Raw genomic sequence first — 15,619 nt, 5'->3', positions numbered from 1 at the left:
TGTGGAGGCCAAGTCATTGGGTATTTATGGCAGAGATTGATAGGTTCCTGATTGGTAAGGGGGTTAAGGGTTACGGGCAGAAGATGGGACAGTGGGGTTCAGAAGATCATCTCTGATTGAATGGTGGAGCAGACTCATTGGGCTGAATGGCCTAATTCTGCTCCTATGTCTTATAATCTGCAACATTAATTTAATCATGCGTTTTTTTCACAATCTTAATTAGAGATATCGAGCCTTTATATAAAAGCTATCTCTCTTATTTTCATTGTCTTTTGTATTTCTCCTGTCAGAATGAAGAGGGGCAATTTCCAATTAGCTTGGCTAGTACTTGTCTTCTGGAATCCCACAGTTGCAGGGCTTTGGGACTTTTCTTTTACTCCTGTTTACTTTTCACTTTCAGAACTTTATTCTTTGACAATATATTTCTTTCTCTGTAAAATAAAACAAAACTTTCTCTTTTCCTTTTAAATACTTTTCCCTTTTATTTGCAATTTTAAAAGATTCTTTCTTGTCCCTGGATATTTTTATAATAATTAAGAGTCGTCAGTTAACTACTCAGGTTAATTTGGCTATTTGGATTGAAGAATGTTTCTTATTCAGCTGATTGTTAACCATGGAGAGAAAATTTTGGCGAGTTATCTGCACAACAGAGTGGTGTTTAGTAAAGGAAGGAAGAAGAAGGTGGAAGAAAATAGATTTTCACTCATACATTTTATTTATAATTGCTCATGTTAGGGATCCTAAACTTCTTACCTCATTATCAGCAAATAATTGTATGGATAGAAATATTCTGTCTTAAATATCTTGCGATGCTAATTGAGTAGGTAGATTGATTGGTGATCTATTGGCTTTTAGTTTGAATGGCATGTGAGTGTATAGGAAGCTAACATATAAAGAGTGTCTGGTACATCTGATACCTCTGGCCTGATCTAAATAGTTGTGGCAAGGATTAGGCTTTTCTTTTGGTTGCTTGGGGTCCAGCATACAGCTGGACATTTCTAAAAATTATGGGAGTTAACAATCAAAGAGTCTTGAAGCATTATGGCTGTATATGTTCATACCTGCAACAGAACAGTAATTCGTGTTTACATTTGGATTCCATAGAAAGGTGAAGAGAGAAGCAGAACTGATCCAGGCTGGCCATGTAGATAGTAAACTTCAGGAAACTTGGAATGACATTGCTGCGTAAGTACGAAAAATACGAATCAATGATAAGATATTAATTTTATGATCTAGCAGTAATGCTTGTCAGACCTTTTGCTTTCTTGGATGAAAATCGCCCATGTGAATTAAAGTTGTTTATGAAACTTGGATCTTAACCTTTTTGTTTGTTTTTATTAGAAAGAAGAAACTTGAGGAGGAGGAGGCTGAAATGAAAAGGCGTGCAACAGAAAGTGCTTATCAGGGTATGAGCCATTCATGAATTTTCATTTCTGTGCCATACTTGTTGCACAAATCTAAATTATTGTCATGTTTTTGTCATTTTTTTTTTACAGATTTTTTCCACCTTAAGTGCCTATAGCCACAGCCATAAACTCATTAATTTATGCAATCTGATCAGAGGACACAAAATTTAAAACTACATTCCAAGTTTTTCTGGCCCTGATTTTCTTTTCCTTATTTCCAAAGTATTTGTGTAACCAAAATAACAAAAGGTATAAGAAGTTACATTTTGCAATAACACATCTAAATTTCAGTGAAATTTTCTTTATTAAGTTAGTACAAGTCATGCAAGGCTTTAGATAATTATAATGAGAGGATAGTCTTGAACGCTTCTCATTAGAATGAAGGTTAAAAGGAGAGTTCAAGCAATTGTGCATTTTGAGCACATAAGTTCACAGGTAGTTAAGAAGGCATAAGGGGTAATTGCCTTCATTAACCATAGTGTAGAATAAAGGATGTTATGCTAAAACTGCATAAAACATTAGTTAAGTCACGACTGGAGTACTGTGTACAGTTCTGGTCACCACACTAAGGGAAGGATATGGTTGCACTGCAGAGAGTACAGAGGAGATTCACCAGGATGTTGCCTGGCATGGATTATTTCAGTTATGAGGGCACATTGAGTAGGCTCAGTTTGCTTTCCTTGGAGCAATGGAGGCTTTTGTGGGACCTTACAGAGGAATACTAAATTATGAGGGGCACAGATAGGGTAGGTGGTAGCAAACTTTTCCCTGCAGCAGGGGTATCCAAAACTAGAGGGCCTAGGTTGAGGGTAAGGGATAAAACCTAAAATCTTCTTGTTTCCACAGCTCAGCATTTGGTACAATTAACAATTGACACTTTGTGGGTTATAAATCCTTTAAGGTTCAGTAATCATTACACGTCCTTTTTTGAACTGATACTTAAAATTGAGGATTTTTTTTGTTGGTAGCAATGTCATTCATATCTATGCTCATTCTGGGAGTGAGGGGCATCAATGTTAAGATGGGGTACATCATGTGGGTAGACTGTAATATTTACAACTTAATGAAGCATGATGTGTAAGTGTGACGGCAACTGAAAAGTAGACAAATGATAACAGAGCTATGAATTTATTTTCTTTAAAAATAGGTTTCTGGTGAATATGCTTATTTTTAAAAAAATCAATAAAATGTTGTTTTGTATGTTGTAGCCCGTCAGGCAGCAAGAAATGCCCCCAAGAGACTGACTAATTTGCCCATCCGGTCTCCAATGGAGTCGAGTTCTCCTGGAATAGACTACTCTGTGACAGATACACAACAGGCCAGTGAGGACAGCCACACTAGTGTATGTATGAGACTATCTTTCCTTTGTGATACTTTTTTTTCCCCATTAACTGCATCTCAAAATGTATTTTGCAGTCAATTAAGGAAAATTTATTTGGGCTATAAAATAGAGAATGGAGGAGGGTGCAGGCAGACAACGCCTGTTCTTTCTTGACAGAGACATTTTGTAAAAGTTAGAACAATTTGGCTGTTTGATTATTTCAAGCAAGTACATGTTAAAAACACTTATTGGATAAATACATGAAAGAGAACAAATTGTAGGGCTTGAGGAAAGCACAGGGTCTGTGAGTAAATTGGTACACTCTGACAAAGAGTCGGCACAGGCATGACGGGCCAAATGCATTCTCTGTGTTCTGTAATTCTGTGATTGTAACCTATTTTCTCTTTGTTTGTCCATATTCATCATTCTCAAAGTTTATAAATTGACAGATAAGGCTCTGTCAAGAAAAATAAGTAAATTCTGAGAGAAGTGTGCAAACAGTAACATCTTTGAGAATCTTAAAGAGAAAAGGATAGAGTTGGGACTGTAAAGGGTGGTTAAGCTGGAGACGGATATTTTGAGGTGTGCAATAACAGCAGTTTTACACATCAGCCAGATGGTGGCTAAGAAAAGAAAGACATTGACAATGAGCACCTGGCAAGGTAGCGGTTATAATGGTCTTTTGAAAGGGTGGTGGCTGAATGGCCAGGAGAATATGGTAGATAAACAGACCAACAGTACGATTTTCATATAACAGCTGAAAGTCAGTTATAATTTCAGGAGAAAGGTTGTCGTAGCTGAAAATTAAACAAAAGGTGGATCCACCATCAGAACTGACAGTAGAAATAAAAGTAACAGATAACTATAAAGGCCTGGATCTTGCTGATTGTTGCTGAACAGCCTAGATTAGCCACCAAGACAGCATTAAGTCCCAGAGTAAGAGCCAGCATTACCAAACCTAGAAATCTGTTAGGGGGTGGGGTGGGGGGGGGGGGGGGGTGTGGTGGGCCCGGTGGTTGGTGCTGAATCTGTCAGTTGGTTCTACTGCTTAATTCCACATTTTGGATCCCGGGCATGACCTGTAACTCCATTGATTTCAGTGGGGACTGTAGAGCAAAGAAATAGGAGGTAGAGAGGAAGGTGTATTACTTTTTATTTGTTTTCACTTCAGTTTGATGTTCATAAAAATGATGTGTGTTTGGGTAACTTTTATTTTTACTCTTTACATTTTTTAAGTTAATTTTTTATTTACTTCACTTTGAATAGTTTTTATATGTCTCAATGAGGGAGGCATATAAAATACCTAAAAAATCACTCAACTTTCACAATCAGCAAACCCACCTGGCCCCAACTCCCCCTCCCTGCTTATTTTCCCATCTCCTTGGCTTTGCCACTGTCAAAGCTGGTCAGGGTTATTTTCAGGTGGTGTCTCTGGACAGGGGTGACATTGACCGTCTGCATCTGGCCAGTTAAGTACAGGCAGTGGAGGGGCACACAGGCAGTGTTATGCACAACAAGGATTAGGTCAGCAAGACCTGGTTCAATAAAAAAAAAACAAAATGCTGGAAATACTCTATAATAGAGGTGGCATCTATGGAGAAAGAGAAACAAAGTTAGTATTTCAGGTTGATGCCCCTTTATCATACAATCTGAAACATTAACTTTATTTCTTTATCCACAGATACTGTCAGAGCTCCTGAGTATTTCCACCATTTTCTGTTTTTATTTCAGATTTGCACTTTTTACACCCACCTTCAGTCCTCTGGAAACAATCCCACACAGTTAGAAAATAACTTTTATATTGGAAACTGAAAAACTTCATTCATTGCAAAAACAGAAGATGCTGGAAATACTGGTTAGGGAGTACCTGTAGAAAGAGAAACAGTACTTATGTTTCAGGTCAGATGAAGGGTCTTGGACCTGAAATGTTAGCTTTGTTTTTACAGATGCTGAGTGTTTTCAGCATTTTCTGTTTTTATTTCAGATTTTCAGCAACTGCAGTTTTTTTGATTTTCAACATCATTTCAGAGACCTAGAATAGTTTAGGTAGGGAATTTGATATTAATGAGGAAACCTCTGCATTGAGCTTCCAAACTAGATTTCCCTTTTAATTTGATGACTATTAAAATTGTAGTGTGCTGGTCCTGTCTTAAAGGTGTATGTGTAGGCTTGTGCTTACTTAGAAGGGTATGTAAGAGTTTGTCTTTTCCCTTGTACAGTTGGTGTCGATGAACATTGGAAGTGCTCCGACTATTCCAGTGATCTCAGCCCCTGAGACTCCTGGACCTGCTGTTACCTCCACTAATCTTGAAACTCCTCTGACTCCTGTTTTGGAGGATTCGCCCCAGAAAAAGTTATTGGGGCAGAAGGCCACGCCTCCACCCTCTCCACTGCTATCTGAGCTCCTGAAAAAAGGGAGTCTCCTGCCTACCAGTCCTAGGCTTGTAAGTAACCAGCAGGTTTTTATTTAAAGAAACCTAAGTGAAAAGCAAAGGCCCATAGTGTAGGAAAACACAGACTGAAAAGAGGATTGGATAAAACATATAGTAATGGGTATAAAACCATGTTGATTGAAAGGTAAGGAGGTGCACTATTTCAAAGTAATTGTGTGGCAAGTAAAACCTACTTGATGAGTGTCCTGTGGGTCATACATTTTTTGGGTCTTTTATTACCAGAGAATAACTACTATTCTGTACATTGATTATGGCTTACACTCAGATATAGAAATCATAATATACTTTCACAGTCAGCCTTATAAAAATGTCTGTTTTTTGTTGATATTGTCCGTATATCACTTAGGACATCAGTGAATGACATGCCTTTTATTTCATAATAACAGGCATTATCTGTCTTTTGCACCTCTTTCTGTTTCAGGTCAGTGATGTTGATCTCCAGGTGAATTCTACACATGTCACTAGTCCCAGTGTTCATGTTGAGATGGGAACAGGTGTGTCAACCCTGCATGTTCCAGAGCTGCAACCGACTTGTACCAGTGTACCAGTATCTCCAGCGCCTACAGGTAATACTTACTATTATTTCTATCTAGTTCAATGCTATTTAACATAGAAGCATGGCAGAATAGTGACTTCAGCTCTGGAGTAACTTGTTTCAACTGTTTTTGTTTAAACAAATAGAACTTGAATTTGTGGTTCAGTCTTAGTGTTTGTACTTAAAAATATAATTTTGCCCCAGGGATGGATACCTACTGGATATAGCTTTAGCCAAAGGTGAGATATGAGCTGATTTATATTGATAGGCAGCCCTTTTTATGTAAAGTAATATTAAAGGTAGTTGTTTTCCAAAGCTCACTAGTTAGTTTTAGTAACTTGAGTAAACTGAGACAAAAAGGGTAATGTTAGAAACAAGCAGGCTATGGAATAAGAACTATTGTCAGGATGCAAGGTAATTATTTCAATCGTTAGTAATATTCTGGTTTTCAATTCCTCTGATTCTTTTTTTACTCTCCCTTTTCTCTCTTTTCCTCACCTCCTCTTCACCCCATCTTTCTTTTTGATCAAGTATTATATCGAAATTTCTTGCTTGCGTAAACAAAAATTTCTTAATCAACATGTGTTCTTTTTTGTCCGTCTGTTTGACATTTGTACGTGTGCTTTGTGGTCCATGTGACGTTCTGTGTCATTACATTGATTCCGGTTAAGTAGCTTATTGATTTAGATACGAAACATGCAGCTCACATTCAGAGTTCAAATTCCATCATGCCAGTTGCAAAAAAATGTATGAACTATAAAAACGCGACTGTTCTTTAATATCCTTTGGGGTGGAGGTGCTGCCCCCATCAGTCTGGTTGCTGCATATTTACTCCAGCAATAAAGTCCTTGACTTTCCTGTAATAGGAAGATTAGCAATGTTCACCATAAGCATAGCCCACGCTCTTGTTGATGCTACCATTGGCAACTTGTTTGATATTTCCTGCATTTCAAATTGGAGTAAATCAGGCAAGCATTACATCAAATTGGGAGGTGCCAGAATTTCTGTTCACAGGACTTCACTGATAATGTGAGCAGGGTAAAGTGCTAAGTAAAGTGGTGTCCTTTTAGCACCACCTAGGATATTTGATCCCAGGCTTTTTGTTGGGATTCTGGATAACGCTGGAAATAGAATTATGGTGTGAAATTTGCCCCATGAGATTATCAATAGTGCTACACCCAATTTTCACATTTTAGCAATGTCTCTGGTCTGAAAATCAGAGACCAGTCTCTAGCCTCATTGATTACTCTGCACACAGCTCATACTGAGCTTTCCTTGCACCTTCAATAACATTTGTGCAATGAAAATGAACTTCCAATAAATATTTGTCTAAATCTATCACTCTTGCTGGATGACATTGAGATGGAACATAAGCTTCAAAGGCATCAGAGGTAACCATGGGGAGCATGAGAGGAGGACGAGAAGAACTCTGCCCAAGACCACATCCATCCAGTGTTTACAGGTCCTACACTTGCATCTGCACTTCTCTGTGGAGGCGACATTTCAATAACATAGGGCCCCATTGAGATATGTGATCTTAAGTATAGACTTGCGCTTAAACCAGGACTTCTCTCATCGTTGAAGTCATGGCAGCCATGACTCTCTGTCTCCTTGCCTAAAGATCATCCCAGGCTGCTTCCACTGATCTATACCACATCTCACAGTTTGCTGCTCTTTGTTGCATTTGGGAGATCAGTCAAGAAGATAAGACTTCATCTACTTTTCCTTCAGGCTAGGCATGGATGTTTGCTACCTTTGCAGCCTCCTCCAAGCTGCAGACACTCAAGTATTCCTTACGCATGATTCCCTGGCAATCTTCTGCCAGGAGCGCCAGATGATAGCCCAGAATGGTCTCCATGGCCGTCTTGCAGGTATTGTTTTCCTGTCAAAGTTCCTCTCTAAAAACTTGGGATCATATTCATTTCCCTCTCTCATCTACCATCATTACAGCATCTGTTCTCTGGGAAGCAGCATTTTTCAATCTTTGAAATAATTTTACGTGCCTTCTGTGTTTATTCCTTTAAGGACTAGTTCCTGAGATTGCAGCTGCACAGCTAAGTGCAAATAGCTGCATGATAGTGAAGCAGCATCTTAGCACATGCTCAAATGGTGCATTGTGACACCAGGAAAGCCAATAACTCTGTTTAATTGGAAGGTCGCATTCCTAATAGCACTTTTTGAAACAATGTTCACTCAACACAAAATGATGTTTTTGCAATTAGAAATGCTGTTTCTAATATGTCTTAAAATTGGTCTTTTTGCCAAGCTGCAGTAAGTAGAAAGTCTTGTTTTTATTTCACCCCTTTCACAACCTTGTGCTGAACTTCACTGCCAATTAAATACATTGCTGAGGTGTGATCAATGTTTTATGAAAAAATGATAGCTGATTTGCACACAAGCTTCCAGAGAAAAGAAGTAATGAAATAATCTGTATTTTTAGTCATGCAGATTAAAGGTAAATATTGGCCAGGGCACTGGGTATATCTTCCCTGTGCTTCCGGAACTATTGTGCTAATCCAAAGTAGCTCTGCGTCAGGAACAATAATCAAAAAGCTAAAAACTGCAGGTGCTGGAAATCTGAAATAAAGACAGAAAATACTGGAAATACTCAGCAGATCAGGCAGCATCAACAGTTTACATTTCAGATCAATAATGCTTCATCGTGTGGAATACTTGTAAATCAAACGTGCATTATTTAACACTTTAAATGTACTTGTAAATCAAACGTGTTTTATTTAACACTCTAAGAGAAGGGGTGGAGAGAAGGGAATGTCAGTCAGAGTGGAGACCAAGAAAAGCTGAATGTCACACCTGGTTATGGTTTGTTAATTTCCCTATCACAGAGATTCTCATTGCTTTCTCCACTTCTCTTTCTCTGCAACTTAAAACTTGTTTGGTTTCTAACTTTTCTTAGCTCTGATGAAAAATTACCAGTCTAAAATGTTAGTCCTTCTGTGTCCTCGCGTGATGCCTGATCTGCTGAGTATTTTCAGCATTTTCTGTTTTTATTTCTGCAAGAACAAGGTAGACTTAGTTGATTTGATTCTGTTTAGACCATGGGTACAGAGGTTCCACTGGTTTTCTGAATCTATTCACTAGTAGCAGATTGGCCCTTGTATACATGAATTCAGTGGTTTTCTTTGTCAGCAATTTTAAAAGAAAATAGTTTTTCATATCAAAGCAATTCTAGGCACAAACTCCTTTATTTTAAAAGAACACTATGTGAAAAGCAGCAATAACGCAGCACAAGATTCCCATTGTTTTTAATGAAGGATGGAGCCATAGAAATTAGCTTACTATTGATTTTGACAAAGGTTAATAGTAAATCCATGCATGAATCCCAGGGAATCTTGGAGTATATGAAAAGATGGCATGGGATGGTTAGTCCATAATTTTGTTTTTCTCCAGTGCACATTCAAAGAATTGCAAGATTTTGGTGAATGATTATATTGTTGCACATCATCAGAAAACTGAACCATAAAGCCCTCTCATTAGATAACGTAAAATGTACGTCAATGCCTGCCACCATTTTAAGTGTACTGGATAAAGTCACTTTAGGCTTTGGCTATGGTTTTATATCACTGAGGGATCAGTTGTATGGAAGTCTGGAGAATCTCAGCCTGTCTAACTTGGAGCAGAGAAGTTATGGGGGGATTTAACAGAGGTATTCAACTTAATTAAAAGTTCCAATTGAGGAAGTAAAAAGAAACTGATTCTACTGGTAGGACTGGAGGAAACAGATTTAATAAAATTAGATGATTAGAGGAGAGATGAGGCAAAATGTTTTTCATGCTGCAAATTGAAACGATTTGGGAAGCATTTTAAGGTTGGTGGAAGTAGATTCAATCTTAATGCTCTAAGTGGAATTGAATATATAATTAGAAGAGAAAAAAATTGCAGGCCTCTGGGAAGTGAGCAAGACAGTGGAACTCTTTGAGAGAAACAGCACAGATTTGATTCCAGCTTATTACTCCATTATGTACTATACTACATCTGGTCTTTTGTACATACTTTTCTCTGAACCATTTGGTGAAAACAAGACAAGATAAAAAGTTACTTTATTATTCAGAGAGCAAGTGAATATACTATCTAACTGTCAAAGCATATTCCATTTAACTCATTCTCAATTCCTTTTTCAAAATAAGGGCAGATTGTCTACCATTTCCTTGAAGTGGTGACTTAATTGTTTTAGTCAGACATTTTATACTTCAGAAAGTGAGTTGCCTTTTAAACTTCTAGCTTCAGGCCACTGGGCTACATTCCACAGACTTATTTGAAATATGAGTAGTCCTGTGGCCCTTTTTCCTACCTAGTTTTTTTCTCAGCTGTCTTGAATGGCTGACCCCTAATTTTGAAATTGTGACCCATGGGTCCTGACACCCCACTCAGCACAAGCATTAACTACACATGCACCCCATCAAGTCTCCTCAGAAATTTGTACGTTTCCATGAGGTTTCCCCTCATTCTTCTAACCTCCTGAGAGTATAGGCCAAATTTGTTGAATCGCCCCTCATATGACCAACTCACTATCCCAAGAATCAATATGGTCTACCTTTCACTGCATTCTATTGGTTGCAAGTATCTCCTTCCTTAGGTAGGAAGACAAACCTGTACACAATATTCCAAATGCAGTCTCACCAACTGAAGCATCCAATTAGAGCAAGATGTCTCTACTCTTGTACTCAAATCTTCTTGTCTTTTAAATCAAGACAATTTATCATTTGTTTTCCCAGTTGCTCGCTGCATTTTCATGTTAACTTTCAATGATCATGTACAAGCTCAAGGGCTTATCTAGTTTCCAAACTAGTTCCCTTGGCTATTCCTGGGCTGTGAATTTGAAGAGAGCACCTAACTGTTGGGACTGGATGAGATGATTGATTCTGACAGCTGTGAAAATCCTCAAACTAGTTCCTTTGCCTGTGCATAGAGATTTTTTTTAAAGCCTGTTGAAATTCAGTTAGATTTTCAAACAAAGCATTACAAGTGCAAACTTAAATCCCAAATCCTTTCTTTGAAAGATGAGAATATCAAAATTCGCAGTACATGCATTGCTTGGTTCTCAATGCGCATTGAGAGCCAAGCAATGCATGTACTGAGGTTTTTAATGTTTTATTAAATCGGTTATTGGCACAATGACCATTACAAAACATAAGGGAAATACTGGATGGACCTCCTGGTGGTGACTTTGAATATGAGCCAAGAGAATACTTGGGCACCGTGCAAAGTCTTCATCACCAATGTATGTGGACTGGACAGATTATTGATAATACAAAAGTTGGGTGGCAGTGTGGGCTGTTTGAAGTCACAAAGGCTTCAGGAGGATATAGACAAGATAGTTGAATGGGCTAGGAGGTGGCATAGGGAATATAATGTAGGAAAATGTGAGGTCATCTACTTTGGGAGAAAAAATAGAAAGGTAACATTTTTAAATGGTGAGAAATGTAAAGGTGTTAGTGTTCAGGGGGACCTAGGTGCCCTTGAGTTTGCACATGATCATTGAAAGTTAACATGAAAATGCAGCGAGCAATTGGGAAAACAAATGATAAATTGTCTTGATTTAAAAGACAAGAGGATTTGAGTACAAGAGTAGAGACATCTTGCTCTAATTGGATGCTTCAGTTGGTGAGACTGCATTTGGAATATTGTGTACAGGTTTGTCTTCCTACCTAAGGAAGGAGATACTTGCAACCAATAGAATGCAGTGAAAGGTAGACCATATTGATTCTTGGGATAGTGAGTTGGTCATATGAGGGGCGATTCAACAAATTTGGCCTATACTCTCAGGAGGTTAGAAGAATGAGGGGAAACCTCATGGAAACGTACAAATTTCTGAGGAGACTTGATGGGGTGCATGTGTAGTTAATGTTTGTGCTGAGTGGGGTGTCAGGACCCATGGGTCACAATTTCAAAGTTAGGGGTCAGCCATTCAAGACAGCTGAGAAAAAAATTTTGCATCACAAGGATGGCGAATCTTAGGAATTCTCCACCTAAGAGGAGTATGAAAGGTCAGTTTTATAGATATTAAGAGGGAACATGGTACTGAAGTAAAAGTCTAGCCATGATCTAATTGAATGTGGAGCAGGAGTGAGCAGCTGAATGACTACTCCTGCTTCTGTTTCTTATGATCTATTTCTTATACAATTGTACCCATTTACCACCAAAAATTTCTTAGTCATTCTGTCATAGATTGAACTGACTAAATATTGAAGAATTAGATACTGTAGGAGTTATCTGCTTTACTGTGTTCTCACTGCATATCTACCACCATGCATAGTTATTAGTATTAGTGACCCACTCTGCCTACCTCCTTTTACACATTGTTGACACCCTCCATCATTTAATGGGGAAGTGGCAAGAGCAGGGGCCAGCATATTTTAGTGGCTTCAAGATACAATATGCAAAGCACCAAAAGCAATTCGTTATAGGCAAAGGTAAATCGATCTACAACCAACAAATTATAGCTCCACTTCTCTTATTATTGAATTGCTTACAATCTCGTAATAAAAAACAGAGGCTTCATTGATTTCGACATGCCAAACAATGTTAGTGACCCATATATGTACAACGGACCAGACTGAAATATTTGGAATATTTTTTCTTTAACCAAACACGTCACATAAATAACTGTGTTTAAATAGTTTGGTGCACTCCTTGTGACATTAAGATCCAACCAAATGCAGGGCTATTGTCCTTGATGACCACACCTGTGACTGTAATGTTCCTGGATTCTGAACAGAATGACTAAAACAACCCATTCCAGTACATTTATGACACTGACAATTCCAATAATGGAAAATTGCCTAGGCATGTTACTTTCCCAAAAACCCTATCAACATTATCCCATTCATTAATCAATTAATGCGAAAAATAATGAATATTCAAGTGAGCCTACTCCTAAGTGCTCAGTTAAGGTTCTGCCAGAGCTGCTCGTCTTGCAACGTTATGTCCATTATTATGCAAGTGTGCAGCTGATTAGCTGTTCTTGGTGAAAAAGCTCTCAGCACAACAGTTTTTATTGAGTTTAACATGAAGCCCTCCTGTGGCTGGAATCATACCTGATGCAGATGATTATAATTATCAGTCATCACAGTCTCAGGACAATGCTCTAAGAATCATTGAGACAGCATTCTTGACCCAACCATATTCAGCTCTCTGACTTTGCCTGCAATGTGTCTGTGAAACACATTAATAAACCTTTGGGGCATTAAAAAAGTCTAGAGTGCAATGGAAAACTTGCTATTGATCTGTCACTACAACTGCAAAGAGCTGAAGGACAAAGCAGTCTGCTTGGTGTATCCCCAACTGCTGACTTTGTCGTTCATCCTATTTATCACCAGCACTGCAACAATTCATGCTTACTTCAGTTATACTTTCTAACCATTAACTGGACCATCAAGAAGCACAAGATCAATAAATTCATGAGAACACCATAAACTGAAAGTTTCCCTCTTGGCCTTGTATGATTTTGACTTGGATATGTGCCAATGATCTTTCATTGTTGGTTGAAATTCCCTACTTAGTATTTTGGTGTTCATGTGTTCAGCAATTACTGATTTTTCTATTACGTGCTTGAATGCTACCAAATTGAAATAATCTTTTTTATTTTGCAAAAATATATCTTCACCACCCCCCCCCCACAACCCCTGTTTTGCTTCTGATTAATTTTGAAATAGGTGCTCACAACCTTCTGATTGGGCAGGCAGTTGTAAATCAGTCACTGCACAAGCCTGTCAAATTTACCATTTTCATTTTTTTCTGTTCCCTTAATCCTGCAATCATTGTAGTTTGCTCCATTTTTCAAAGTTGTCAATACTTACATTTTCTGTATTTTGTTATGAATGGAATTATGTTTATTCACTTTCACTTTGTATAATTCCAGAAATAGGTATTTTGTATAGTGCTATTAACAAGCTCATCTGCTTGCTTTGGTGGACAACACCATTGATAAAGAAATAGCTAACCTGTATCACTTATGAGTGGATCGGGCCAGATGAAGTCATTGTTATTTAAAATGGTACCACTGGAATTCTAGGCTCTGTGTATTGGAGCACTGGTTCTGTAAATTGCATGCAGTACAACAGAAGGAGAGCCACCTAATTGCACTCGTGTATGGGGTGTAGTTTGGGAAAGATTTGGTTGTGGTCATTATTTGAGCTGTACTGTGTTTTCACTGGAATCTTTACCACCTGTGTATGAAATAAATTTATTTTCCAGAAGGTGTGACATGAACTTTTGCACTCCTATAAGAGTTCTTTACAACTTCTGGATGCTGTAAAGCACTTTATAGCAAATGAAATACCTTTTCATGTACAATCTCCATTGCAGCAGCCAATTTGCACACAGTAAATTCTTATGAACAACATTGAAATGACAGATAATCTGTTTGTCCAAGAGAGATGGCTGGAGCTCAGTTTAATGCCTCAACTGAAAGATGCTCTGAGATACTTTTGAGGTGGCGTTTTATCAAGACTCTGGAGTGGGAAATATTTCCCAAACTATACCCCATACATGAGAGCAATTTAGAGATTTTGGTGGGTTTAGTTGTCATTCAACTAAATAAAGAATGTGTGTTGAACATAGTTCCTCTTGCCTACCTGCATGAGCCTTGTATCTTTCTTTGTGCACTTTATGTTAGGAGCCCCTACTCTGTCAAGGCTTTTGGAGGTCGGCCTCTCGCAGTTCACATCACCTTTCGTTCCCTTCTCTACCATCAGCCGTGAGGCACCACCTCCAGTTAAACCTATGCAAATTCTAACTGACCAGGTGTATTCAGCCACCACCGCAACCATGACGCAGAAGAGCAGCAGGACAGGTCTGGCAGTCTAACCAATCAATGCAAGATCTCAAAAAAAACCAAATCCTGTTCCTTTTAAAGATTGTCCCAAACATTTACTTTTGGATATAGAAGAGAAATACCATAAAAGTCATGGAATTTAAAAGATTTTTTTAAAAAAAGGTCTAATGCCTTTATGGTCCAATGATATCATGTGAACTTAGATTGGACAAAAACCAATGACTTTGTAAGTCATCCTCTTAAATCTGATTCTCAACCAAAGCACTGCGAAGATGTCTTTATAATATTTTCCCAATATCCATCTGTTGTAGTTTTTGTGTAAGATGCTTTTGGTATCACCCTCACTCTAAATTTTCATGCACATACCTATGAAAAATCATATGTGCATAATGAATTTTCTGAATTGGAGAGACCCTGAGAAATAATAAATGAGAAACGTAAAATATTGTTGATAAATTACTGTGGAAATTCTTTATGGCTTGACAAAATATTATAACAGTAACTCTTGTTTTGGGTGAAATGTGCTGTCAGAAAGAAGTCAATGAGAGTTCCTGGTTCCAGAAGGAATTTGAAGAGGGACCCACACCTGAGCTCTTGTCCATGCAGTGTCATGGCAAAATAAATAGCTTCATTTCATGACAGTAAAGTATGTCTTACAGAGGACAAGCTAAGATTTTGGTGAATAGAATGGATTATGTTCCAGGAAGTGTAATATAAAGGTTGGCATTCACATAAGAATTCTTTGCAACTTAGGCAAGGTGCTTTACAAACAGTCAAGTACTTCTTGATTTATAGTGTTGGTTGTAAATTAGGGAATGCAGTTACCAATTTATGCACAGCAAGTTCTTGCAAATACCATTGTGATAATAAGCAGATAATCTATTTCAGTGATGTTGATTGAGGGATGAAAAATGGTGAGTGCAATTGGGATAGCTCTCAAACTCTTCATGCTGCAGGATCTTTTACATTGTTTGATAAAGCAAATAGGGCAACAATTTAATATCTTGACTGAAAGTTGGCACTTTGAACAGAATAGCATTTCCTCAATATTGCAGTGAAGTTTTCGCCATGATTTTTGTGTTACATTTTCTGGAGTGGGACTTCAACTCA

General features: G+C 38.0%; 1 protein-coding gene across 1 annotated transcript in view; it reads left to right on the top strand.

Moving 5' to 3' along the window:
• brd8a (bromodomain containing 8a) overlaps positions 1–15,619 on the top strand; it is a 53,844-nt gene that overhangs the window by 11,507 nt on the left and 26,718 nt on the right. The window contains 6 exon segments of the mRNA XM_052021266.1: positions 1,105–1,185; positions 1,342–1,406; positions 2,615–2,748; positions 4,947–5,171; positions 5,602–5,746; positions 14,351–14,527. Coding sequence (XP_051877226.1) covers positions 1,105–1,185; positions 1,342–1,406; positions 2,615–2,748; positions 4,947–5,171; positions 5,602–5,746; positions 14,351–14,527 — 827 coding nt within the window.

This window comes from Pristis pectinata, chromosome 8 (genome assembly GCF_009764475.1).
Source record: "Pristis pectinata isolate sPriPec2 chromosome 8, sPriPec2.1.pri, whole genome shotgun sequence".
In the NCBI taxonomy this organism is placed as follows: domain Eukaryota; kingdom Metazoa; phylum Chordata; class Chondrichthyes; order Rhinopristiformes; family Pristidae; genus Pristis; species Pristis pectinata.
This window is presented reverse-complemented; position numbering and strand designations above follow the sequence as displayed.